Source organism: Sciurus carolinensis, chromosome 3 (assembly GCF_902686445.1).
Source record: "Sciurus carolinensis chromosome 3, mSciCar1.2, whole genome shotgun sequence".
NCBI lineage: Eukaryota > Metazoa > Chordata > Mammalia > Rodentia > Sciuridae > Sciurus > Sciurus carolinensis.
The window spans coordinates 182,439,046-182,466,363 of NC_062215.1; the positions used below are offsets into that span (position 1 = coordinate 182,439,046).

General features: G+C 65.1%; 1 protein-coding gene across 1 annotated transcript; it reads right to left on the reverse strand.

The window, feature by feature from the left end:
- Positions 1-26,642, reverse strand: Gpc1 (glypican 1). The gene is made up of 9 exons (XM_047546192.1): positions 26,165-26,642; positions 6,751-6,909; positions 4,756-5,147; positions 3,921-4,086; positions 3,049-3,179; positions 2,828-2,947; positions 2,610-2,743; positions 2,182-2,357; positions 1-1,855 (listed from the first exon to the last, which is right to left on the reverse strand). Exons 1-9 carry the CDS (start codon positions 26,328-26,330, stop codon positions 1,626-1,628), a joined length of 1,674 nt encoding a protein of 557 aa, XP_047402148.1. The 5' UTR covers positions 26,331-26,642; the 3' UTR covers positions 1-1,625.
- Between the last annotated feature and the right edge of the window lie 676 nt (positions 26,643-27,318).

Here is a 27,318-nt window from a genome sequence, read left to right on the forward strand (position 1 = left end):
TCCTGCAGTAGGTCTCCAGCCTTTTATTCACACAAGGACTCAAAGAACACACGTGACCTGGTGACCCACCGGCACCAAGTGGCCGGGGGCCTGTGAGGAAGGACACGGCAGGCTGGCCACTGCCCTGACCAGTGGCTGCTCAGGGTCGCCCCTTCCAGAGAAGCACGTGGGGTACCACAGTGCCACCCCGGCTGTCACGTGCAGTGCCAGCGCTGCCCCTGGGGACGGGGCTCTGTCCCAGGGTCAGCTCCATGGCTGTCGCAGGGCAAGTGTGCCGAGGCCTGACCCAACATGTCCAAGGACCAGCTTCAGAGGACACCTGCCCTGTGCCAGGAGACTGGACCAGCCACACAGTCACCCACTGTGCTGTGGGAAACCTCCCGAGCCCAGTGACAGAGTGACCTTCTCAGGGCCCATTGGGCCAGGACCACTGTCCCTGGCTGTGGCAGCTTGATGTCCCCCGGCCCCTGTGGTCCTTCCCATGCAGGGTCCCCTTCTTACAGGATACCAGCCCCCATCCCAGGGCTTGCTGGCCACAGGGCCTTGGAGAGAGGGAGACCTGCTCAGGCCTGGGGGAGGAGCCCTGATGACCGCTGCGAGCTGGGCACACTCAGTTCAGGGCCATGGAAGGGCCCCAGGGTCCACACTGGGCCCCAGGACCTTCACCGCTTTGGGAGGACAGAGACGCAGGTCCCAGTGCAGGGACAGAAGTGTCTGAATGTGCGCGTGCTGGAGAAGCCCTTGACTGTCAGGCTACGCCTGCCCCTGCCCCTGCCCCACTGCCCCTGGCCTGCAGGCCCAGTCTCATGGCCCCGAGCAACTCAGCATCCTGTGGCCAGCCGAGAGCCTCAGGTGCCCACGCCCCAGGGCGGTCCTGGATGGGATGGTGGTAGGAATGGCTGGCTGCTCCCCAGAAGTGGGGTTCCTCATGCAGACCTGGACCCCGAAGGCCTGCCTTTGTGAGCCCACGTGAGGGGCAGACCCCCCTGCTTCCCTGGGTGTTGGGGACGGCACCCCACCCACAAGCAAAAGCAAGGCATAGCAGAGCCCGTGTGGCTGTGCTGGCATGGCCCCAAGGGTGGACCACATTCCCTGGGACTCTGAGGTGACACAGGAGGGGGTCCCTGGCCTCAGAGCCCCGCTGGGTGGAAGGTATCATGCATAAACTCAGAGGCCCGCAGGGCTCGGTCAGGGACCCCCGGCGCCCTTGGTGTGTGCTCGGGTGGGCCTGCTGATGTCTGAAGCCAGTGGGGTCCAGCGGGAGTCCCCAGCAGAAGGCAGGCGAGGAAGGCACAGGCTTGCTCGAGGCCTCCAGGGGGACGCTGCGAAGGGCCACCTCCTTCGTGGGCCTCGGGGATGTGGGCAGCCAGAGGTGCCCCTGAGGTCCCTGAAATCCATGGCTTTTGGGGACACTGGCTCCCAGCTGACCTGAGGACCTCATACAAAATTAAAAGCCAGGGTGGCAGGGGAGGCCAAGCCTGGGGCCAGGGCCCCACACACCCTGCCCAGCACACAGAGCTGCTGTCCCCTTGTCCTGCCCTGGGCTTTGTAGGCCCAGGGGAATTAAATATCCTGCTTTGCACTTTGGCAAGGCCAGTCCTTGGCCTCACCTCTGGGTCGGGCAGTTACCGCCACCGGGGCCTGGCTGCTGCGAAAACCGGGACCAGGAGCAGCAGCAGGAGGGCTTGGGGCTGGGGGCAGCTGGCGGCTGAGGTCTTCTGCCCCTCCTGCTCGGACAGGCCCGGGAGCGCATGGGTCAGGGGCGTGTGGGAGCTGGACCTTGTCTTGCTGACCCTCCGGCCGCAAATGTCGTCTGGGCAGCCACCGCCGCTCCCTGAGCCACTGCTGTCGTCACCTGGGGAGGAGAAGAGGCTCCAGCAGGCCGCGCCCACCCAGGAGCCCTGGGCATGGGGTCCTGAGGGCCCTTCTGTGCAAGCCCAGGTCCAGTGAGACCAGCTAAAGCACCTGACCTGCAGGAGGCCCATGGACTTGTGCTCCTGATCTGTTCCCAGGGTGGTCACCTCAGCCACGGCCAGTGGACGTCCTGGTCAGGGCTCAGCTGCTGCAGGGACACGGGTGTGCTGTCCACACCCAGCAGCAGCAGCACCCTGGCGGCCCCTGCGCAGCCCCGCGGCCCCAGCCCCCCGAGCCCCCCACCCCCAAGCCCTGCAGGGCCCTCACTGGCATCCTGGAAGTCCACGTCGTTGCCACCGTAGGCGCCGCGCAGTCGGTTGGTCATGATCTTCAGCTGCATGATCTGCTGCCGAATGGTCATGTCTGGCTTGGTGATGTCCACTTCCACTTCAGGGTTGTTGATCTGGTTGGCCAGGCCATCACCCATCACCTCGGGTAGGTACCTGGAGGCAGGGCAGGTAGGACGGGGGAGCCCCAGTCACCGCACCTTGTGCAGGCGCCCTGGCCTAGCAGGACATGCTCCTACTGCCCCCAAGCCCAAGACCCCCAGTCGGCCTTCAGGGCCCAGGGGCAGCCGCACAGGCCCTACTGTGGGGTCTCCGACCTCAGGTGGCTGGGCAAAGGCATGGCCCTCGTCCCACTTCCTGTGCCTGCTGTAAGCCGCATGCAGGACACGGCCAGACAGATGTGCCTACCGGCCCTTGGCCATCCCGTTCCAGCAGCGGTCATCACTGGCAGAGCTCATGGCCATCTTCTCGCTGCACAGCGTCCCTGGGAGGCTGATCCAGAAGTCCTGTATGTCACGGAGCTGGGCCTTGGCCTCGGACACCTGCCAGGCAGCAGTCAGGCCACTGGGCAGCGCAGCCCCCTGCCCCCGCCTGCCCCCTAGACTTGCAGCAGTGGAGGGACTCACCAGCTTCTCCAGCGTGCCTGTGGGGGGCTTCTCCTGCAGGGCCAGCTTGCCCCCGCGCCGCTTCTCCTCAGGCCCAGGGCCCTGGGGGCTGACCCTGGGGTTCCCGCAGCCCTGGATGACCTAGAGACACCACAGCAGTCCTGGAGGGCAGCAGGGGCCCGCAGGCCCAGGAGGCCGCAGCTGGGGTACTGCCTCCCATGCTCATGTGCCCCTGCCCGCACCTTGGCTGTGAGTGTGTCCCTGTTGTCCTGGAGGGCGCTGATGGCCTCCGCCAGCCACAGGTGCACACTGCCGATGACGTTCTCTGCACCCGACGGGCCCCAGAACTTGTCAGTGATGAGCACCATGGAGTCTGGCACAGACGTGAACATGCACACAAACACGTCACACACACGTCACGGCAAAGAGTCAGGTGCAGACCCACACCCACGTCCAGGGCAGAGGTTTGTGCCAATGGAGGACAGCTGTTGTCCTCTGGCCCAGCTTGTGTCCATGTGTCCACTGTGCAGGCCCGCACACACCAGAGCTTGCCTTGTGCCAGCTCAAGTCCACACCAGCTCTTCTGTATGTCCACTTGCTGGACATTGGGCACATGTTACGTGTGCACATGTTGCTAAGTTTTCTGTCATCTCGTGCCATCAACTGCATGTCAGCAGGATGTGCCGGCAGCTTTCCTGACTACCTGAGGCCTCCAAAGGCCTGCTAGCTGACGTGTGTGGTGTGTGCGGACTCCAGTGCCAGCAGACATGCTGTGGATCCTACAAGTGTGTCTCCCACTGGGGCAGCACGTGGATGTGCAGACACACGTGACAGCGCGCACAACACTGGCCCAGTGTGGCACATGATCCTGCCAGCTGCACGTGTGCAGGCACGTGAGCTCACACGTGTGCAGGCGCTGCTCAGCGGGGCAGGACAAGGAACTGCAACCCCAGTGTCCCCCAGTCACATACCAACGGGGACACTCAAAAGGAACTTGCCCCTCAACCCCACAGCCCCACACCCGGATCTGGACCTGGGTCTCCCTGCTGGGCCAGGGACCACCTGCCTCCCAGGACCACAGTGGAGCGCTCCCAAGGCCAGGCAGGGGGCTCACCTAGGAGGTTCCTCCACTCGGCGTCCAGGTCCGCCTGGTTGGCTAGGCAGCCCTTGAGTACGTTCCGGCAGTAGCCGGGGCAGGGCCGGGCACCAGGAACGCCCAGGCAGTGAGCACAGTAGACCAGCTTCATGACAGCCCGAGAGCACTCGGGGCCCAGGGGCACCTGGGGAGTGGAGGCCACGTGAGCACAGCTGGCAGGCTAGGCGAGCCGCGGCCATGACCAAGCCGCGGAGGTGACCTCGGCTCTGCCTGACACAGGGTGGGACCTTGCCTGCCAGCCCTGGGCACTCATTTCAGTGGTCACAAGGGTCACCACCCTTGATGGGAAGCAGAAAGCTCTATTGCGCAGATGAGCAACCCCAGGCTCAGCCGTGGGTGAGGTGCTAAGGATCCTGGTTGGACGTGGGGCAGCTCACATCCAGGGCTGCACGGAGCTATGGCTGGTGTCCTCCCGCCCTTCTCCAGGCGGGCCTGGCAAGGCCTCAGGACCCCACCTGCTCCACTCCGTGAGCATGTCGTATTCTTCAGAGGGTCCCCAGCCCCACAGCCAGGCTCAGCCCCAGCCCTGGGCCTTTGGCCCTTCCCCATTCTGCCAGGGCACAGCCTGGCCAAGGATGGGACTGGGCAGCAGGTGGGCTGGCCAGAGTCTGTGGCCCAGAGTGGAGCTCACACCTGTGGACAAGCCATTAGCATGTCTGGGCAGCAGCTAACAGAGCAGAGCTGTAGCTGTGATGTCCCAGGCCAGGGGCTGCAGTTCAGGGCAGGGGACACGGAGCACGTGGGGCAGGGCCCAGGGACGCGGGGGCTCCGAGACACCTAGCAACGTGTGTACCTGGGCCACCTTCCGGACCACCTCGCTGGCCACACCCAGGCCCTGCACGAAGGAGCGGGCGGCCACGAAGGCGCGGGTGGCACGCAGGCGCAGCTCCCGCGGGGCCTCCCCGAAGGGCCGCAGGGCCTCGGCCTGCTTGCCCAGGCAGTCCAGGTAGTCCTCGGGCAGCAGCAGCTGGGGGTGCAGCTGCCGGAAGAGGCGCTCGAGCAGGCGGGCCCAGAACTCGGCCAGCGTCTCCTCCAGGTGCAGGTTGGCCCCGCGGTAGTAGAGGCGCAGCTCGGCGTACAGGTCGCGGAAGGCCCGGGCGTTCTGGGCATAGAGCTCGCCGAAGGCGTCCGGGAAGGCCTCCTGCAGCGAGCGCTCCGAGTCGTTCAGCAGGCTCTGGAAGTGTCCTGCACACAGCGCGGGGCCTTCAGGGTCCGTCCTCTGCCCATCCACCCAAATGCTCTGGCAGCCCATGGGACAAGGGGGTCCGGCGGGGAGTGTGGTCACCAGAGCTGCAGCGGCTGGCCGCACAGCCTCCGCAGAGCCTCCGCGGGCTCTTGGAGAGCTCGCCCTCCTGGCAGCGGGTGTGCAGGCCCAAGGGGGGAGTCCTCTCTCAGGCCACAGCCCCTATGCCCGTAGCCTGGGGTGCTCTGTGTCAGTGACCCACTGGGCACTCCTGGAGGGCTGCTGGTAGGGTGGGCTCCATGGGGCGGAGGGGCCACTGTGAGCCTGCTCTTCTCTGCCTTTCCTGCCATTGCTTCCCTCTCTCCTCATGGGCCCTGTGCTCTCCGCTCACCCACCAGTCCACCCATCCATGTCTGTCCCCTTCTCTGCTGCCTTCCTGGCTTCCTGCCCCTCCCTCCCTGCCTCTTTCATGCTCCAGGATCCAGGGTCTGGGTTCTTAGCCGTCTCGAGCTGGCCTGTCTGAGCCCTCCTGCAGCCAAGAGCCTCGGGTGGACACCTCCTGGCAGGGTCAGGGGACAGGGTAGGAGCAATGCTGCAGACCCTGTGGTTTGGGGAAATGCCCTTGTACCCCTTGTGCCCAGGATGGGACCTGGAGAGCCCTCATGCCCTTTGGAAGTAAGACCGCAGGGCCTGTAACTCCTCAGACCTTCTAGAAGGCTTGGCTCGGAGGGTCAGGTTCCAAGCACTGACACTGGGCTGCAGGTGAGGCCCCATTGCCACTAACGAGTCGAGGCCCTGCCTGTCCCCAGGGACAGTCTGCTGTGGACGGGGTCAGCGGTGGGGTGCAGGAATGCCGAGAGGGAGATCCACAGGGCCTCCAGGGAAGCTGGCCTCGGCGCCTGCGCCCCTCGCTCTGCGGGCTCGCTGTCCCAGTCCCTGTCCTGGGAGCCTGTTCCTGCTCCACGTGGCCTCAGGGAAAGCACCTCTGCCTGGCAGCCCCCATGGAGATGCTGTCTGTGCCATCTCGGCTCACAGTTCACTTCCTGGGGGACACTCCTCATCCTGCAGCAAGAGCCCTGTGGGGCCTCAAGGTCACGCTGCCCCTGGCTGTGAGGGCTGCTGCTCTCTGCTCAGACAGTGAGAGGCCCAGTGAGGGGCTGAGGAACGAATGATGCCAACACAGCAGCTGCCCGGCCTCCCGAGGCCGCCGGAGGGCCACTTCCTCAGGCTGCAGCATCTCCCGTTCCTGGTGGTAAAGGGCAAGGGGCGGGACCCCGGGGCTGGCACCCTGCAGCCGCTCCCCCTCCAGTCTCAGCCTGTGCTGGGCTCCTTGGCCTCAGGGAGAAAGGCCCTGGGTGTCCCACCTCCCAAGGGGTGCGGCAGAAGGCGGCCATGAGATGGGGCACAAGCCCGACCCTCTGCAGGTGCTCAGGGGAGTTCTGCTGGGGACAAGGAGCCACGCTGAGGGCAGAGGTCCCCTGAGGGCTGATGGGAAGGACGGCCTTTGTTGCCAAAGGTGCACTGGTACTCAGTCCTATCAGAGCAGATGGCTCTGGGGTTCACAGAGTCCCTGCCCAGGGCCACTGCCTCTGGCCCCAGATTTACCATCAATGCTATGCAGCTGGGTGGCCAGTGTGGCCTGCAGGGTACGGCTGCTGTCCCGGAGCGCGGTCTCCAGCTCTGTGCGGCTGCGGTTGGCCAGGTTCTCTTCCATCTCGCTGGTGCAGCAGGTATAGCCCTGGGGGCAAATCCGCAGGTGCTCACCTGTGGGGAAGCGGGGCGTGAGGGAGTGGAGGGGCTGGGGGCTGGGAGCCAGGACTGCCTCGGCTCTCCTGCACAGGACAGCAGGATCGGAACCTGGGGAGTACCCAGCAAGGACAGTTCTGTGCTGGCTAGAGACAGACACCCCTCAGCACCCTAGTGTGAGTCCTGGAGGAGACGGGCATGAGGTGTGTGGACGCCAGCCCTGACAGGGGCCATCTGACTGTCCCGAGCCCCACTGGGTACCTGGCACCCTGTCCCAGGTTGACCTGTTCAGCGGCAGCTTCCAGCAGCATTATGGTGACACCACACAGCAGGACCTCTAACCCCCACGGGGAGCGAGGACAGCTTGGGCCAAAAAGTCCGCGGTGCATTCGCTGGACTATTTAATACCAGAGACAGGTGCCCGGCCTCAGGGTCCTGTTTTAAAGATCTCTGCTGTACAGACCAGGACACCAAGGTTCTTGGCCTCGTGAGGAGACCCACACCCACTGGGACACTGTCCACCAGGCCAGTGGGGGCTGGTGCCCTCCTGGGTCAGGGTTGGGATGGAGGGAGACCCGTGAGAGGGTGAGCACCCAACAGGCAGCCGAGTGGCTGAGGCCTGCTGTGACCCTTCCAGATGGGGTCATGGGAGGACGTGGGAGGAGCCCGACCTCTGGGTCCAGGAGGGAGTGGGGAGGCAGCTGAGGACCCAAGTTCAAGGGTGGGAGGCGGACAGCTGCCCATGTACTGTGTGGAGGACATCAAGGTGACCCAGAGAGGCAGGAGGGTAGGGTGCAGCTCTGGGAGACGGGGCCCAGGAGTCCGCTGACCAGGACCTGAGCCTCGGACCTGGGCCGAGAGGTTCACTCAGCCTCTAGTCATAAGAGGGTGTCACGCCACCTTGGAGGCCTCGGGTCCAGGAAGCTGCCTCCCACCCAAGCCAGCTGGGGTTGGGGATTAGGACTCCAAAATTATCCTGACGCTGGGTTCACCTGAAGAGCCTGTTGGCATGAAGGGTCACAGCGTGTACTGTGTCCTTGGCATCCACAAGGACAGCACCCAGGGAGGTTGGAACAGAGGGATCCCAGCTAGGGGCTCCTGCTAGTGGCAGCGTGGACCCCTGTGGCCTCTGCCCTGGATCCGACATGGATCCATGCAGGCCCCGGGCTGCCTGGTGGGGCAGAAGGTCCGGAAGAGCCCACCGGGGATGTGGACAGATGGTTCCTCCTTCAGCACAGTTCCTGCAGGGCTGGGGTCTTGGCCTGGACCCCCTCCTCATCCTGTTCTGAGGCTCTCGCCCCAGCCCCCCACAAGTGAGCCTCCATCCCACAGCCCCAGTGTTCAGAGAGGGGAGCAGGGGAGGACGAAGTGGTGGCCTTGTTCGAGGACACCCCAGTTCCCACGGGTCTCAGAAGAAAGGGGGCTGCTGTGTGTGGGTGTCTGGGGAGCCGGCACGTGCAGGAGCGCCTGCTGACCACACGGGCAGTCCTGGTCCAGGTCCCCACCTGGGGCCCTCCACTGATTCCTTCCCAAGTGGGGTGCCTGTCCTTGAAGGGACTGTGTCCCAGGAACCAGCATGCCATGCTACCTGCGGAGGCCACGTGCCCAGACAGGGCTGGGGGCTGGAAGCCCACTCTGGCCACACTCTGTGGAGCCCGAGGCCTGCTGGGGGGCAGGGCTGAGTCGGTGCCAGGCCTTTAGGAGGGGGACTGTGGGAACCAGCTGGGGTCCAGGGTTCGTTCTGTCTGAGAGCTTTACCGCCTGACAGAGCAGGGGCACCCCAGCCCTCCAGGTGGGGAGGCAGGGAGGCCAGACTCCACCAGCCACCTGCTGCCTGCCCTTCACTGATTCAGCCAGGCCCGCACCCTCTTGCCTCCAGTCTGCAGAGCAGGAGCCCCTGCACCTGCCGGTCACGGCTCTCTGGGCTCAGCAGACACAGGAGTCTCCCTGGGAGTGGAAGTGTGACGGCAGGTGGTGTTTACTCAAGGGGGAGGTCTTGAGCTCTCTGTCTCACGTCGGGCAAGGATGTCCCCTTCCAGCAGGGTGGGGAGAACACCCTCCGTGGGGTCTACCCTGAGGGCGGCTTGGCTGAGTCCAGGGCACCCAGGCCAGCTGCGGGCACATGGTGCAGCAGGTGGGCAGGCCAGCATCCTCAGGCTGGCGCAAGACTTAGATCAGAGGCCCAAGGACTGGGGCTGCCAGGTGGAAACACGGGCACCTGAGAGCAGGTCACCATCCCTGTTGGCTCCTGGTGGGTCGAATCCCACCCAACCTGCAGACAAGAGGTGGCTCATGGAGAGGAGAGGCCCATCCAGACGCCCAAGAGCATGGGTACGCCCCCACCCCACGCAGATTCTAGGTGGGGCTCCTCGGCACTGCTGGCCGGCCACTGGGAGCAGGGCCCTCCCTGGGCCTCCTCTGCAGCCCTGGTCCTGCCTGGCCACCTGGCCCAGCCAGCCCGGTGACCTGCGCTGTTCCAGCCGCCCTAGCACAGCCCCCGTCCCTCCCTCCCTCCTCAGACAAACACGGGAGTGAAGACACGGAGCCAGAGCCCGGGCGCCGGCCTGAGGGCCCCGGGCAGGCTGGGCCAGGCTGGGCCAGGCAGCCCCCTGAGGCCCGCTGCATCCTGGAGCTACACGGCTTTGCTTCCGTCTGCTGAGCCCTGGCCCAGCTAGACCCGGACCCACAGGCCAATCTGCCAGAGCTGGACGTCAGACCGCAGAGGGGGCTCTGCAGGGCAGAGGGGGTCTGCCTGGAGAGGGCAAGGGTCAAGCCTGGCTGTCCGGACTATGCTCGCAAACCTTCCCGTCCCCACCTCTTTTCTAGCTCAGTCCCTGAAGTGTGTGCGTGTCTGTCTCCACCCCCAGGCCTGTCCCCGCTGCAGGAAACCCGAGGGAGGTTCTCCATACTGAAGGGATGTCCACCAGCAGCCCTCCTCCTCCAGACCCAGGAGCCGTCAGCACGGCCCTCCCCATGACCCCTCCCATCCGTACCGGCCAAGGCTGCCAGGCCTGCTCCTGGCAACCTCTTCTTTTTTGAATCAACTATGCCTCATCCTTCCAGAACTTTCTCTCCTGAGTCTTTGGGATACTTCCATCTTGTGATACTCCCAGTTTCTCTTTTCTTTTTTTTGGTGGTGGGGGGAGTTATTCATGGCAGGTTTGTCTCCAGCAGTCCCTTAGAGCTTCCCTCCAGGCCCAGCCCCCAGATCCAAAGTCTGGTTCCTGCTCCAAAACACCAGGCTGCCCTCTTGTTCATCTTCTGTCCAGATTCAGGCCACGTGGCTTACCCCAGGCTGTTCTCAGCAAGACCCCCACCAGGCCCAGCCCTGCTGCCACCTGCTGCGCCAGCCCCGTGTCTCTGGGCTCGACCAGCCGACCCCATGGTCCTTCATGGCCAGCCCAAGCTCCAGCCAAGATGGCTATTCTGACAGCACCTGAGGCTGGACACACACTCACTTATCCAGGCCACTCCAGCAGCTGCCTGTCACCGGTGCCACGGAGCCCTCCCAAGGAGACTGCAGAGCGATGGCGCCTGGCCAAGCCCTTTTCTCCAGACTTCCACTCACACGGGTGGTGCAGACAGGAAGCCTGAGCCCCCAGGCACTCTGCACCAACAGACCCACCACCCCTGGAACACCATAGTTCAGTGTGGACAGCCCTCCGCACCATGGACATCAAAACCTGCCAAAGGGAGAGGAGCAGACATCCCCCCCACTCAGCTCTGGATCCCCACAGTGTCCTTCTGCCTGACTGACCGGGGCAGGGGGCTCTCCCCAAGCACAGCCCTCTTCTCAAAGCCTGCCAGTTCCCCCTCTGCTCCTGGGCGCCATCTAGAGGATTCTCCCGTGTGGCAGCCTTCCACCTGCCAGGAGCTGGGAGCACTGGACAGACGGCCCAGGTTTCCTGGGGACCGCCCACTGCCCAGATTCTGTGTTTGCTCCTGTTCTCCAAGAAGCCTGCACCTCTGGCCTGTCCCTGTGGGCAGTCAAACCTGAGCACTGACTGACCAGGAAGGCAGCATGGGATCCATGTGGGGGCAGATTGGTATCTCCACTCCTCACAAACTGCATCAACAGCACCCCCAATCCCTGTCTGCACCCCAAAACGTGCTTCCCTTCCCTCACCAACAACCTCACCACCCCAAAGCCCCCGTCTCTATTTCACCCAAATGGCAGCATCACCAAGGAGCCCCTCCGCTGGACAGCGCCTCCATCACCGAGGGGAGTCCACAGCTGACCCTGCATTCGCTGGGAGTGTCCGCTCCAGGCCCGCGGGGCTCCAGGCACACACCGCTGCCCGCAGGGGCAGCTAGCGCCAGCCTGGCCCTCGTGGCTGAACAAAGGCTCCGGTGACACTAGCGGCTGCCCCGCCGGCCTGAGGCTCCTCCCGGGAGCGGTCGCCATCGCCCTCGGACCGAGTGCGCGAGCCGGAGCAGGCACCGGGTCTGAAGCAGCCGCTCGCGGCGCCGCGCGGAGGGGGCGCTGGCGCAGTGGGCGCGGCCGGCGCGCGGGCGGGGGCGGCGGGGCGCGGGGCTGCGGCAGGCGCGCGGGCGGCGACGCGATTGGCGGGGAAGGGGCTTGCCGCAGTGGGCGCGGCCGGCGCCGAGGGCCGGCGGGGCGGGCGCGAGGGGGCTGCGGCAGGAGGGGGCTGCGGCAGGCGCGGTGCAGGGCGAGGCCGGGAGGCTGGGAGGCTGGGAGGCTGGCGGGGCGGCGCCAGATGGAAGGGTGAGGAAGGGATGGGGCCGAGGTGACGGCGGTGCAGCGGAGGATGGCCGGGGAGCGGGTGGGGCGGCGGCGGCCAGGGCTGGGTCACCCAGCCCACCCCGGCGCGGCTCCGCGCTCCCTTCGCGGCGGTGGCTCCAGCTCTGGCGTCGCAGCGCTGCGGTGGCTCCGGGTGCGGCCGCGTGCGGCCTGAGGGGCCCGGCGGGGAAACACGGCGCAGCCGGACGCGCTGGAAGGGCTCGGAGGACGGAGCCCGGCGGGCGCGGGCTGCCGAGGACCCCGCGGCCGCCGCACCGGCGCGCAGGGCGGAGGGCGGCTCCGCGCGGGGACGCGCCTCTTCCCGCAGCCCGCCCCGCCGCGCCGCGTCTCCCTGGAAACCGCGGGCTGCCGCCTGGAGCCCGCTCGGGCCAGTCCCTCCTCCCCGCCCCGCGGCGCGGCCGGCATCTCCGCGGGCAGGGGGACCAGGCCTCCTCCGCTCCCGCCTTCTGCAAAGCGGGCTCAGGCTGGGCGCCTCCGCGGAGGGCGACGGGGTGTGATCAGGTTTCTTCGCTGGATGGTGAGTGGCATCTGACCACTCACTCTGGGCACTCAAAAAGCCACCGTGGTCACCCCACAGCCTCCACCCGCCTCCAGTTCCAGGGCACCTGGGCCTCCACTCCATAATCACCTGCTCCCAATATCCTGATCTGCGTTCCCCCAGAAATACCAGCCCCCACCTCCTCGCGTCACCCTTCCACCTGTGAGGTTTATGCTGTAGCTGTGGTCTCCCCACTCCCGCTGCTGGACGTCACCTGGGCGGCCCTACCACCAACACTCTGCTCCTCGGCAGGCCCAGCGGGGGGAGAACATCCCCTCACAAGCCTCCACAGCATCTGGGTGCCTTTTTCAGACTACTGGCAGTCTGCACCTGGGGACGGAAACCTGCGGGCAGGAGCCAAGGTCCCTTGCCAAGGCTGGCCACACACCTAAGATCCCCTGGGGAGAGAAATTCAGATAACTTGAAAGGCTGCCCTCTTAGCAGCCTGCTCCCTGCCCAGGATACCCCTGGGCAGGCCACCCTGCCAGCAAGCAGCAGGTCTGGCATGGCAGAAGGCCCAATCAGATGTGGCCAGGTCCCTCCAGCAGGCTCCAAGGCGCCAGCCTTCCTCAGTGTCCCTGGCTCATGCTGGGCCTCAGAACACACTGAATATGAAGCAGACCCAAGTGTTCTGGTCAGCCCACTCAAGGCAGGGCCTGGGGTCCTCACCAGAAGCCTCACCCACAGGCCAAGTGTAGCCCTGATTTCTCCTCCCTGGCCAAGCAGCTGTGGAGGGTACTCCCTGGGGGCCCATCCATATGCCTGTCCCTACAGCCTGGCTGTCCTCCTGGGGCTCTGCAGAGGGAGATATAGCTTGCCACCCCCACCCCTGCTGGGGCCCCAGGGCAGCTGAGGGGGCCCACAAGGTGGACAGGTCCTGTTCCCTCTGCTCTGTCCACACAGGACATCCTGGAACTGCACTAGGGCAGGCAACGTGGGCCACAGCCTGCCCTGCGAATGCTCAAGAGGCACAGCAGCGTGAGCAGACAGCTGGGCCGCAGCCCAGAGCAGGCGCACGCGCCACTGGCCCGGACGCAGACATAGGGTGGGCCACTCGCCCGCCCCCGGCCTCTGCCTCCCCGGCCTGGCAGCCACCTCTGGGGCCAAGGCCCCACAGCCCTCCCTCAGGGCCTGTGCCTGTTTCCCACACCCTGTACCTCACCTGCCCCTCCTGGGCTGGCTGAACTCCCTGGACGCTTGCTGGGCCCCTCTGGATCGAAGCACCTGCCTGGTCTCTGTCCTTCCTGGGGCTCCCTGGCTTTGCCAGGGGAAGCTCCACTTCCTTTCTCTGGCTTCTACTCAGCACCCTGGCCGGGCCTGGGGCTGAGTACGCGTGTACATACACGTGTGCAGTGGGGCACTGGGGGGAGGGAGACCCCTTCCCCTCAAGCAGGCGCCCCCTACACAGCATCCTGTGGTTTGGGGAGCTGGGAATTGGGAGGGGCGGTCCCCAGGGCCCCCACAGAGAGGCCCTCCATTCGGAGGGTTCATGCCTCTGCGTGGCTTGTGACCCTTCCTCTTCTTCCACCATGACGTGCATGCCCAAGGTTACTGGCTGGGAGCGGCCCAAACAGCCCTGGTCTCCTCTGCCTCCCACCTCAGCCTCCCTTGGTTCCCAGCCCGGGGAATTCCTAACAGGCAGGTGAGCGGAAACAGGAGGCGACATGCCCTGGGCCGTCTCCCCGGGTCCTGCTGCCAAGGCCGCCCAGCCAGGCAGGTGTGTGGGCTTCTGAGCGGCAGCCCCGCCCTGCCCTGCAGGCCTGACCAGGGAAGGGTGGCGGATAACAGTACTGATGCCAGCAGGACTAACTTCAGATGAACAATGAGTCATACTTCAGTGTCAGAATCTGGCCCTGAAGATTGATAGCAGGGACCTGAACAGATAACGGAACACCAGTGTCCACAGCGCTCACAATGGCCAAGAGTGCAAAGAGCTGTCAATCAGCACTTGAATGGAAGAACAAACTGCAGAACCACAGAATGGAACACCACTCAGCCCGACAGGAGGACATCCCACGGTCTCTGTATGGTGGATGACCCTCAAGAGCGCTACGGCAGTGGGCGAGCCCTGCAGGACTCCACTCACACGAGGCCCAGAGAGCAGGATGGGCTGCCAGGGACTTGGCAAGGGGAGTGAGGACTCTGGGTTTACCGGGGACAGTGTCAGTCTTGTGAGATGGCCGGACAGTGGGGACGCTGGGGACACTCACTGCACAGCACATGGATGCACTTCACGCCACTGCACTGCGGCTCAGAAGCAAATGGGCAAGGTGCCAGCCTGCCGGCACAGATGTCTCACCACAAGGAGGGCAGACCACCCTAACCCACCTACAAACAGCAGGATCCACGTGAACTGAACGTGTGGGCATGCTCACGCTAAGAACGCCACCGACTTGAAATCAGAACATTTGGGACACGCTACACTACAGAGCGAGTCTCGTCCACCTCCACGTGATGGGTTGTCCTGTGTTTTACCTGTTGAACCCGGTGGTCCTTTGTGGGTTGTGGGTGGGGCCTGCCTGCAGGCACACGGCCTCCACACCGGTGGCACCCGTCACTGTGGGTGTCCAGGCACGTACCCTGCCAGGACTTCTGTAGGAGGTGAGGCGCGTCAGACCTGGGGAGCTGCGGCCGCCTCCACATCGACCTCTGTCCGCCGGCAGCAGGAGGCCACAGACGGGCACACAGGCTCAGTGTCTGTGGCGGTCACTGTCCCAGTCTCTGGGCTCATGCTGACCCCCTGGGAGTGCCGCCCTCTCCTCCCAGAAGCGGGGACTTGAGCGTCCCAGGCTCGGCCAGGGCTGGGGACCAGCACTCCCCAGTGTGGAGATGAGCATCCCTTATAAAACCAGGGTCCAGGGGGCCTCACCTGGAGCCAGGTGTGGCCTCCACGGGGCCCGCACTGTTGCTGCTGGTCAGAGCAGCTTACCTGGAATTCCCTCAGGCAGTGGGGCGGGAGCCCCAAGGACGCACGGGTGCCTGCCCAGCGGCAGGTCTGCCTGTCCCGGCCCCTCACAGGTGGGCGCAGGGCCTGCTCCCTCCTCAAGCCTCAGCTTGTGTTTCAGGGCTGTTCATGCTGGAAGCCCCTGTGGAGGCAGGGGCCACCCCAGGCACCTGGAGTCTTGGCTACGGCCTGTGGACACTCAGATGGGGCCTGGCAGGCAGAGGGACACTGGATCTGTGACTCAGCTGGGCCGAGGGGGCTCTATGGCTTAGGGAGGCCCATCAGGCCCCAGAGGCGGACAGCTGAGAGGAGGGAACCAGCCCACCCCATCCCCAGACGGGGTCAGAGGGCAGCGAAGGGAGCGGGCAGGGCCAGGAGGCAGGATTGGAGGCCCCGGCCCCGCCCAGGCCCCTTGGCACCGTCTTCTGCCCCTCACTACCCTTGGCTCCCTTCCTGGACTCCAGCTGCCGCCGCCACCCTCCACGGCTGTCCCTGGGCCATACGTGAGCTCCCCTCAGGAGGTCCCTGGCAGTCAGTCCACCTGCGCAGCTGGCAGCAGCATGGACGCTGCGTGCAAGGGGACCCAGGTGACTTCCAGGAGTCAGCAGCACGTGACAGTGGCCAGGATCTCCCAGACTCCTGGTTCCTTAGCCCAGCCAGGAGCACACGGGCCCCGACCTCCCCACATGAGGGAGAGAGAGACTGGAGAACGAACAGGCCTCCTCCCACCTGACAGTGCTCACCCACAGGACATACAACAGGCACAGAGAGGTTCTGGGATCTGCCCAAGGTCACTCAGCAAATGAATGCAGAGCTGGCACTTGAGTCCAGGCAGGCAGGCTGGTCCAGCACACCAGGCTTGGGATTCCTTTGAGGATCCTCTCTTTGCTAGGATGATGGTCACCAAGAACAGTCATTGTCCTTAAGAGAGACAGCCCTCAGCCAAGGCTGTGGCTTTATCCTGGCAGGCTACTCCTTTAGATCCCAGTGTTGTGCACTGAGATGGACAAGCACACACAGCTGTCCACACTCGGCCCCTCTCCCCTAGGCCCTCCTGCCTGACACGCCCACTCGCTGTCCGTTCTGTCCCCGAGACAGAAGCTCCTGGGGGAGGATAGCTCACACTTGACTCATCTCTGCTCAGAGGAGGAACAGATGTGGGGATCCCCCCGGCACCCACACGTGACAGAGCAGACTTCCGGTCACAACCATCCTTCCTGCTTCTGGCCACCATGCCCTCAGCCCCTGCCTGCCCCTCAACTGGCCCCACCCTTGCCGCTCCGTGTCCGGTGAAGCCCACCCCTTCCAGGGCAGCCCCAGGGTGGACTGTGCTGAGGGCTTCGGACACACTGAGGGTGGACGTCCTCCTCCCCTCCACAGTGTGGCCTTGGAGCAGGGCCATGGGGTGCTGAAGCGGCCTCCTGCTCTGGCCCTGCCACCCTGCAGAGGGACCAGGCCGCTTGGCCTCTCCTGCTCCTCTGGCCACGTGTGTGGGAGTCCAGTCCTCCGCCCCTTTCCCACGTCTCCCCTCTGGTCCTTTCAGCGACATGCCCAGCGCCGCTCAGAGCTCCTGGGCTCAGGCCGCCAACTGCCGCTGCAGTGCAGAGGCCAGGCTCCTCGCAGGCAGCCCTGGGTGGGCCTTCCTGACCCACTGGGGAGGTGGCGGGGCCGCTTCTTAAGCCACACCAAGGCCAGGGCTGGAGCAGGTCAGGGCCACCAGCAGGACAGTGGCTGGGCTGCACCTGGGGCCTGAGCCTGTCCTCTGGCAGGGCCCTTCCTGCCCAGCCGGGGGGTTAGGGTCCCTGGGTGGATGTGCGACTGTAAGCCTCTCCTGCAGACACCGGGTTCACTGTCACTTCCCTTTACTTTTGAAGGACATGAGCAACACATGGTCACTGTCCAAGCAAGGCCACTCGCAAAAACCTCTGATGCTCCTCCGTCCTGGTGCTGATTGCAGGGCGCCAGGGATCCCTTGTCTGTGGCATCACTTCAGCACCAAGAACGGGGCGTGGCACACAGTAGGCACTCAGGTACCCTGGGGTCATTGGCACACATACAGTAGGCGCTCAGATACCCTGGGGTCACTGGCACACATACAGTAGGCGCTCAGATACCCTGGGGTCATTGGCACACATATAGTAGGCGCTCAGATACCCTGGGGTCATTGGCACACATACAGTAGGCGCTCAGATACCCTGGGGTCATTGGCACACATACAGTAGGCGCTCAGATACCCTGGGGTCATTGGCACACATACAGTAGGCGCTCAGATACCCTGGGGTCATTGGCACACATACAGTAGGCGCTCAGATACCCTGGGGTCATTGGCATACAATCAGTAGGCGCTCAGATACCCTGGGGTCATTGGCACACAATCAGTAGGCGCTCAGATACCCTGGGGTCATTGGCACACAATCAGTAGGCGCTCAGATACCCTGGGGTCATTGGCACACAATCAGTAGGCGCTCAGATACCCTGGGGTCATTGGCACACATACAGTAGGTGCTCAGGAGGGACACCCCTTCAGAGGCCTGTGACCCTCCAGGAGGTGGGTGCGCCTCTTACTCAGCCTGATACTGGGCCACACAAGCTTGCCAGGTTGCTGAGCCCTCAGGTCTACCTAGCTTGCTGCCCAGCATGGCTTGATCTCTGTGCCCTGGGCCATGCCGTCTGGTGACCAGTTTCACAGCTGTGGTGGGTGACCGCAGTCACAGTGGTGTTCTACTGGTGGCCGAGTCCCAGGTCCAGAAACACCATGGGACATGGGCAGAGAGCTGCCCCTCGGCTGGGAGTCATTCCTTCTCAGCCACCTTGACGATCTCTGAATTCTGTGTCTGACCCTCACCTGTGCCCAGGCTGGCGACTGCGTGCTGGTCCGCCCAGCCTGCTGCCCTTCTGGAGCTGACCTCTGCAAGCCCCCGAGTTCCTGCTCCTGATCTCACCATATCACTGAGGTGCCAAAGGCCTTTGGCAGCAGCTCCTGATTGGGAACACCACCTGGTCCCAGGAGGGACCTCTGCAAGGTGTCTGACCAGTGGCCCTACGCCCAGAGTGCCCACCCCTGGACGGGTCAGCACCAACTGAACACTGTCTCTGCAAGAGAGGATACCAGGCACGTGGGAAAGTCCCACTGCACCCCAGCACTGTGGGCAGAGTGACAATGGGCCTCTTCCTTTATGAAACACCGTGTGGTCCAGCATGGCCTGAGCTCCGTGGTGACCGCGACGTGTGAGCGCCTGAGCCCACCCTGGTGGCAGCGGTTTCCTCCGCTTTCCTAGGGCCTGGCGGATGGTCAGGGGGGGTGCGACGTATCCCTGGGCCCCAGTGCATTGGGCGCTCATGGCCCCAACACTTGAGGACAGACTCCGACATCACCCGTGGCTCACCACAGGGACAGTTCAGACACCCAGGACGCACCAGACATGGGACAGGCCCACGGCCACCCATAGGCCACCGTCTGCCACAGCCCAGAAGCTGCCCTTGGTGTCCCAGGGATGTTGTCCAATGTGGTCCGAAGGTGCTTCCCTAGCTGAGCTCAGGGAATGGTCAGGAAGCTGGTGCACCCAAGGCCCTGGTGTCCCCAGGAGGGAGACCTGCGCCCACACCCTTCCTCCCAGGGCAGTCCAGAGGGCTGGGCACGGCGTGGGGTCAGCGGTGCCTGCCAGGCCGAGCCCACCAGATTTCTGGAGAGAGTTCTGGCTGCAGGGACAGAGGATGAAGGCCGTGCCCCCGGTCTGGCCAGCTCTCCCTTGTCCCTCATGAGGCAGGACATAGGGTCAGGAATTTGGTGACCACTGGAAGGGCCAGCTCTGACCCTGGGAGATTCAGAGTGTGGGTGTGGCTGGTGGAGGTGGGCTGGCCTGGCCTTCTGTGCTCTAGCCTGCTGGCTGGCCATCCTGCCTGTGTGTCGCCCATGGCCCTCCCTGACCTGGGTTGTATCCACAGCCCCACTTGCTCCTGGCCTTCCTGGTTCCGGCCTTGGGTTCCTCAGTCCTCTGGTCCCCTGTTTACACCTGGGGGAATCGATGCCTGAGTCCCAGCTCTCCACTCTGACTGGACCCCACACTCTGGACACATGGCCCTGAGCCCACAGGACAAGCCCACTTGGAAGTCACAGTGCTCTGAATGAGGAGGTTTGATGGCCTCCCTTGTCCCTCACAGGTCAGCACCACTAGCAAGCGCCCCCACAGGCACTAGGCAAGCCTGGGTTGAGGCAAGTGGGTCACTGGGCATGTGGGGGCAGGCTGGCCAGGCCAGCAGGCTCCTGCCACGGCCCCACCTGTGCCCTGGTCCCTCTATGGGACCAGCCTCCCATCTGCACACTCAGGGGTGTCCATCCCTGGCTGGCTGTGCTATCCACCCAGCTGGCCAGGCAGAAGTCCCGGGGCTGATCTGGGAGGCCGACTCTCTCGGCCTCCACCTTCCCCACCAGCACCAGCTTCTAGCCCAGGGTTCTGGTTTACTGGCTGCTTCTTCCAAAGTCTGGTCTATGGGCAGCTTGCAAAGGGCAGGTCCTCTGTGCTGGCCCTCTTTCCCCTCCTGAACCCCGAGGGACGGCTCCTCTGAGACGCGGCAGGGGCAGCAGGCAGGGCCCAGGGCCTCTGGGGGGTGAGGCAGGCTAGACGGTGAGGGAGCAGGGTGCTGGAGCCCCCGGGGACCGCCCTGCCATCTGCCACGCCTCCAGAACCCAGGGAGCATTCCCACAGGTGAGCAGGGGGCCTCCCTGGCCAGGTCTGCCTCGGGAGAGGAGGCCACCCACAGGCCTGGGCTCCTCTGCCTCGCCCTGGGAAGTCCAGTCGAGGGCTGAGTGGGGCGCCTGGCTTGGAGGTGCTCCCACACCCAGGTGGGGACCCCGGGTCTGCCAGGGCCCCTTGCTGCCCGCCCACGCTGGCTCTGACATGCCACATGAGGACGCGCTGTCAGGTCAGCAGTCACCAGCTTGGACCACTGGTGGACCAGCACCAGGCCAGTACTCGAGCAGAGGGCGCCCAGGGAGCAGGCTGGAGTCCAGGTCTCCCCGCCTGTGGGGACCGGGCTGTGCCCCAGACTGCTGCGGGTGGGTGGGGCAAAGGGCAGGGGCCACCTCCCCACACTGTGGCCAGGGCCTCGGTGCCAGAGACCAGCAGAGGCCACGGTCCCCAGTGGCCCTGTCCTCAGGGGACCACAGTCACGAACGCCCAGAGCCCAGAATCTCCAGTGGGGTGGGAGGCAGACCCGGCACCCTCCTCACTGAGCTGAACGGTCACAGAGATGGTGGTCACGGGCTAAACCCAGGACCCAGAACAGGCCCACGTCAGGGGGCGGGGTCTCTGCAGATGTCACTGGTTAGGACGAGACCACCTGGGCCCTGGTCCAAGATGACTGGCACCCTCATAGGAAGGGGAGCCTGGAGGCGGGTGTGCAGGCCAAGGCGCCAGCTGGCCCCGAGCTGGGCACAGAGGAGCCGCTCTCAGCCGCCAAGGGGGCCAACACCTGGGCCTCAGACCTCCAGTGCCGGGACGGTCCAGTCCCCCTGGCTCTGTCCGCAGCTCTGTGATGGCAGCCCCGGGAAGCCAGCAGCTCCCAGCCTGGGACGCCCGGCCTCTGCCTGGCATGCAGGGGGACCCGGAACACTCCCCCCCAGGGGCACGAGGCCCACCCAGGGAGGGCAGTGCTAACAAGAGCCCAAGTGTGTCTGGGAGCCCAGGGACACCACTGGGGACGAGGCCTGAGGGACGGGCACTGGGCGTGAGTCCTGGGACGGCCAGGGTGGCGAGAAGCCAGGAGCCACTGGAGGGGACAGAGGCCGCGGCAGAGGAGAAGCTGAGCTGGCCCAGCCCCCTGGGGCTCCCGCACCCCCCGGAGACCCAGCTGTGCTGAATCTGGGCAGGGGCGCCCTCACCCGCGGCTTCTCCAGCACAGGCCTGAGGACCAGTGAGGAGGTGGGAGGTCCGGGGGCTCCCTGAGAGCAGGGCAGCCCTCACCTCACACCAGGACAGGGCATTCCCAAGTCCAGCCCCACGCCAGGAGACCAGGCGGCTCAGAGCACCTGCCCAGGCCTGTTCTGGACAAGCAGTCCAGAGAGGCTGCCAGCAGCACAGGTGAGGCGCTGGGCTCCAAGCAGGTGTCCCAGCCGGGGCCCTTCACGGATGGGTGGCTCAGGGTCCAGACCAGGAGACAGTGGGCCAGAGTGGGACTGGGCACAGGACCTCCTCTGGCCCCCTTCCAGGCCTGCAGGTCCTGAGTCTTGACCTGAAGTCACTTGGAGCCAGGCTTTGGGAGGACGGTCTGGTTTAAGGAAAGGTGTCACTTCCCATCGCCGGCACACACAGGCCAGGCAAGGCAGACATCGTCTCAGGCCCAACCGGGTGCCCCTGTGGTCTCAGCAAGCCCCTCTCCTGGGTGTGGTCTCCTCACTCAGTGCCTGCCTGGGGCTGACCCCATGCTGCAGGCACCACGGTCCAAACAGGTGAGCTCACACACTCACTGACCCCTCCTCCCGCTGTGTGCCCGGGGTCCCTCCTACAGGTGAGCTCACACTCACTGACCCCTCCACCTGCTCTGTGCCCGGGGTTCCTCCTACAGGTGAGCTCACACTCACTGACCCCTCCTCCTGCTCTGTGCCCGGGGTCCCTCCTACAGGTGAGCTCACACTCACTGACCCCTCCTCCTGCTCTGTGCCCGGGGTCCCTCCTACAAGTGAGCTCACACTCACTGACCCCTCCTCCCGCTCTGTGCCCGGGGTCCCTCCTACAAGTGAGCTCACACTCACTGACCCCTCCTCCCGCTCTGTGCCCAGGGTCCCTCCAGGGAGGTCTCCAAGGCTCCAGGCAGGTCTGTAACCACGGACCTGTACTGTCCCTAATTAGCACCAGCATTAGTACCACTGTGGAACCACGGTCCACCAACAGACCACCTGTCTAGTTTCCTTGACTACCCACCTAGGAACAGGGCATCTGTTCACCCTTCCTGGGGACTTTGCCCATGTGAGACAGCTGGTATCTCCCTGCTGGGGACCTTCTGGGGCTTCTCCTTGGGCTGGCCAGTAGCACAGCCAGGTCATCCCTATGTACACCCTGGTGCTTGGAAGTGGCCCTCCTGGCTAGGGCTGGGCCAAAACAGCTGAGAGCTGGCCTCCACCTGAGGGCTGGCAGGAGCCAGGCAGGACGTGAGGTGTGAGTCAAAACAAGTTCCAATCCCAAGAGGTGGAGCCCAGGGTACCGGGGCTGAGCGAGGAAGCAGTCAGGTCTCACAGGACCCGGTTGCCAAAGCCCACTTTAGGTCTCCAGACTGAGATGGCAGAGGGCTTCTGGAAAACATGGAGTCAGGGACGGGGCAGCCTGAGCTGGCTTTATTGGGCAGCAGTTAATACCAAAGGCTTTGGGGTCAACCAGACTGAGCCTCAAGAAAGTTATGTGGTTTCTCTGGGCCTTGATTTCCATTTGTGTGAAATGGGTCTATACAGGCCCTCTCTAGACGCACTGACCAGACAGTAAGAGGAAGACTGGGGCATGCTGAGTGCTGCTGGCAGCTGGACACTGCTACCCAAGAGGCCTGCATGGCCTCCTCAGGCCTGGGGCGAGCAGGGATAGGGCCCGAGGCTGTGCCCCCCTCTCCCAGCAACCTCCGACAACCGTGGCTGCTCCCCTTCTGTGAGTGGAGAGGAGAGGCACAGGAGGCTGGGCAGAGTCTCCCACCTGGAGGAGCAGGCGCCTGGCCCATGCCGGAGGCCAGCACTGCACCAAGGACCCAGTGGCTGCACTGTGCAGGTGACCCTGTGAACAGCAGCTCCCCTGGTCACCCAAGGCCTGGTCCTCATGCTGGGGAGGATGAAACAGCTTCTCCTTGCAGAGTTGGAGGCTGAGAACCACCTTGGGGACCCATGCTGAGCCACATGGTGGCATCTGTGCCTGACAGGACAGGGCACAGAGAACCTTCTAATCTGCGGAGGGGCAATGGGCCAGGTGGCTTCTGGGCTATCCAAGGCCACCTTTTCTGGGATGTGGGAAGGGGCACAGTCTTTAAGGATCCTCCTCTCAGAATCTGAGCTCACCACCCAGCTCTGGCTGCACAGAGGACATTCCTGCTGAGGGCCGGGGGTGCCCCTCAGGTTAGCAGGCAGTTGCCACCCCAGGGCATGGGAGGGGTCACAGGACAGCTGCAAGTCCCCTCTGTCCTCCAACCCCAACACTGGACCTGTAGGCCCTTCCTCCTCTGCACCAGGCTAGGAGACCCCAACAAGGCACCCTCTAATCCCCTCCCCAGCATGGTAGGCAAGAAGCAGGACAAGCATGGGCTCAGCCCACAGGGGTTTTCCAAGAACCCACTGAGGGCCAGCAGCCAGGCATAGCTCTGTAGTGACAGCAGAGAACCAGAAAGGCGCAGTCCCTGCCTCCAGGGACCCCAGTGAAGGAGCAGATACAGGACAAGCCACACAGATTAGGAGGTGAGGCAGGTGCTCAGGGAACACCTGTGGGCTGAGACAACCTGCCAGCTCAGGCAGAACCCCGCTGGCTGCGGGCCGTGATTCAGCAGGCGGCAGCAACCCCACCCAGCCGGCGCTCTGGAGCACCCTGGCTAAGAGGGCTGCCTGCTGCATGGCCTTGGTTCAGCTGCTGCCTCCCTGGGCCTTCTTCCTCCCAGGCAGCCATGGTTGCCACTGCCTGGCCACGCTGTCCAGAGAAGTCAACAATACCCGGCTCTTCAGACAATGCCCTCTTCTCAGAGGTTGGGAAGGCCAGCCATGTGCACAGGCCATCCTGCCTCCTTCTAGCCTGTGGGAAGTGCTGGGTGCCTGCCCCACCCGCCAGCTGACCCAGGGCAGGACCCCAGCAGGCCTCGACTCCAGGCCCACACCCTCTGAGGAGAGACCCTTCCCAGTGAGGCTGCGGGTACCCAGGATCCAAGGCACAGGAGGACCATGCCACCAGGAGCCACCAGAGGGCGCCCGGTCCCAGGAGGCTGAGCCTGGTGGCACAGAGCGGGAGGGGATGCTGGGCTTGGCTGTCCCTAGGGCTGCCACTCCCCTGGGAGGTCACCCTGTTCCCCTCAACGTGCAGGCACCTACAGTCTCCCCAGGCCCTGTGCCCCAGAGTGCTCGCCTGTTCTGCAGGCTGCAGTGGGGTGCAGCCCCAGGGCTTCTGGGGAGAGCAGCATGCCCTCAGAGGTAAACCCACAGGGAAGGGGCAGCCCTGCCCAAAGTCCAGCTCCCATCTTACATGCCACGGGAGGACGCACTTGATCCTGAGTCCACGCCAGTGTGACCCTGAAGACACCGCAGGGCAGCCATGTGCCCCAGCTGAGGGACAGCGCCCATCACGGTCGCCAGGCAAATGCTCTGCATCTGCATCCATAACCCACTGCTTCCCCACCCCTGGGCAGCAACACCCAGGCTCTGGTCCTGGTCCGGGTCCCGTCCCGCCTCTCCAGTCTGCCCTCTCTGCCCTTGGTGGCTGCCCATTCCGCCACTGGGAAGAGCAGCAAGTTCAGCGAGATCCACAGGAGGCACAGGCTGAGGGGGCATGGATGTGCTCACCAGGGTTGTGGGCTTGACGGCTTCTCTGAAGAACCCCTCCAAGACCCCAGGCTGGGTTTGGGAGCAGCTGCTCAGCCACCCTGGTGTGCGATGTGTGGGAGTGGATTTCCACAGAAAGGCCAGGGATGGGAACAAGTTCCTCTTTGGGCAGAGCATAGCCAACCGTGCTGCACACCTGGGTGCCACCTCTCCCACAGAGCCAAAGAGGTGCAGGAGGCAGACTTGACAATGACAGGCCACGTCTTCAGGAGGAGGCACAGGAAGGCCTGTCCTGGGGACCTATAAACAGTCGGGCTGAAGGGAGATCTGTGGGTCGTGCCCTCCTGGGAGGCAGAGGTCCAGAGCCTGGCTGCCTCCTGTCTGCAGGTACCAGAGATGATGCTTACCTCTCTCATTCAAGATGCCACTGTGGGTTATCCCACAGTGCCAAGTCACCCCCTGAGTTCAGCCCCTCCTGGGCCTGTCCTCTCCCGTAGCCAGCAGAGGACCCTGGCCTGCTGTGCCCTGGCTCACTGTGCCCCAGGGAAGCTGCACACAACTAGGAGGCTCGCATATTCTTGAGAGTGAAGTCTGGGGTATGTCCTGAGAACACCGGCTTCCACAGTCCCAAGATCACATACAGTTCTGTCCCCAAAGCTCCTCCAGCCGGCAGGGAAGGGAGGGGAAGGGCAGTTCAGCAGGCAGCTGCAGGGCCGAGGCTGCGCCAGGAGGGCCGCTCTTCTTACAAAGAGATGACAAGGCCCCTGGGCGGGATCCAAGGCGCCGACCACCTGCAGCTGGGCTCGCGGCTTCGGGCAGCCCCAAGTGCCGGGTGGACCCGTGAGCAGGGGCTGGGGCGCCAGCGGGCACAAGTTCCTCAGCTGGAATCCCTGCGAGCCATGGCACAGGTCGCACAGAGGCGCACAGCTCGCTCACCACTTCTCCCACCACCAAGCATGAGAGGATCTGCCCACAAACCCCACCTAGGCTGCCGCTGCGGGGACCCCGCGGGAATCCCTGGGCAGGACCCCTGACTGCCCCCGCGAGGTCCACACAGAAGAGTTCCTAGTTTCAGGCTACGGTCATCGGCCCAAAGCCCTACCGCGCCGAGACCCGGCAGCGCCCTGGCCGACAGCCGGGCAGCTCCCGCTTGTCCCACGGCGAGGGCGGCCGGCACGCTGCCCCAGAGCTGGGACTGCCGCCCTGCCAGCGCGCTAGGCCGAACACGCTGCTCCGAAGGAGCGCACCGCGCGAGGGGGAGGCGAGCACAACTAGGGGAAGGGACCAATGCGCCGGTTGGGGGCTGGGGGCGACCAGGCCGGGCCGAGGTATGGGGCGAGGACCGTGGGGGTACAGGCGAGCGGAGGCGCAGGGAGTCACTCGGAGCTCAGGCAGTCGGGCGCAGGCGGCGGGTTCCAGCGCCTGGGACAAGTGGTCGCGCAGGGCAGACGAGGGGAGGGCAGGGGCACAGAGGAGACCTCTGGCGCTCTGGGGTCCCGGGCCCGCAGTTGGGCCCTGCGCCGCGCCCTCACTCACCCGAGATCTCCGCCTGGGGCACGTCGCTCAGGCTGAAGCCCTTGGCCCCGTAGATCTGGCGGACTTCGCTGCAGCTCCGGCTCTTACTGGCAGGGTCCCCGCGGGCGCAAGCGACGAGCGCGGCGGCCACGCACAGCAGCCACCAGCCTCGGGCCCGGAGCTCCATGGCGGGGCCGGCGGCGCCCCCGGCCGCCCGCGCGCGCCTCTCTCGGATCCCGGCTAGCCCCGCGCAGTCCCCGCCCGGGAAGGGCAGAGCCAAGGTCCCGGCGCACACTGCTCGCGGTCCAGAGAGGCGGCGGGGCCGAGAAGGCGGAGACAACAAAAGCCGGCTGGGGCGCGCGGGGCGCGAGGTCCGGCCGCACGGTCGGGCCGCCCAGAGCGCGGCAGGCGAGCGCGCAGTCCCAGCTCGGCGCCTCCCCCGCCGCCGGCCCGGCCCCTCGGCGGCCGCGGGAGAGGGGCGGGGCGGGGCGGGGAGCGCAGGGAGGGAGGAGGGGAGCACCCGGCGGGGCGGGGCGGGGCGCGGCGTGGGGGCGCAAGCGGGGCGCACCGTGCGCTCCTAGGCTCTCGGGGGACGCGCAGGCCCGCGCCGCCCGCACAATTCTATGGACCGCTTGGTGAAGCAGAAAGACCAGGGAGGGGCAAAGACTGCGTCCGGGGTCCCCGAGGGCGAGCCCCAACGCCCAGCGCCCAGGGCGGCGGCACCACCACCTGTGGGGGTGGGGGCGTGGGCGGGGGGGCCGCTGAGGCAGGGCTTCCCCCGCCGGACGTGACATCACGCCCTCCGCGCGCCAATCAGGGTCCTCCCCGCCCCCAGCCGAAATCAGCACCCCTCCCGGGCTCCACATCCCTGGCTCTGCCCGGCTTCCTGCACCCAGGCGGAGCGCCGTGCGCGCCGGCTCTCGCAGCGCCCGTTCCTCTCTGCCGCGCTGCGCACCTCCGTCCACCGCCTGCCTCCTCGCTTGCATCCCGCGCCAGTCTTCCCTCCCCCATCCTCTCCAGCACCCTCTTCTCGCCACAGTTCACACCTGATGTTTTTGTGGGGGAGGGTGGAAGCTGTTCGCGGGAAACTGGCCAAGAAACTAGCCCTCGCCGGCTCTCAGTCTGCGTAGAGGCAGTCGTTGGAGATGGTCCGCGTGTTTTGGTCCCGTCCACGT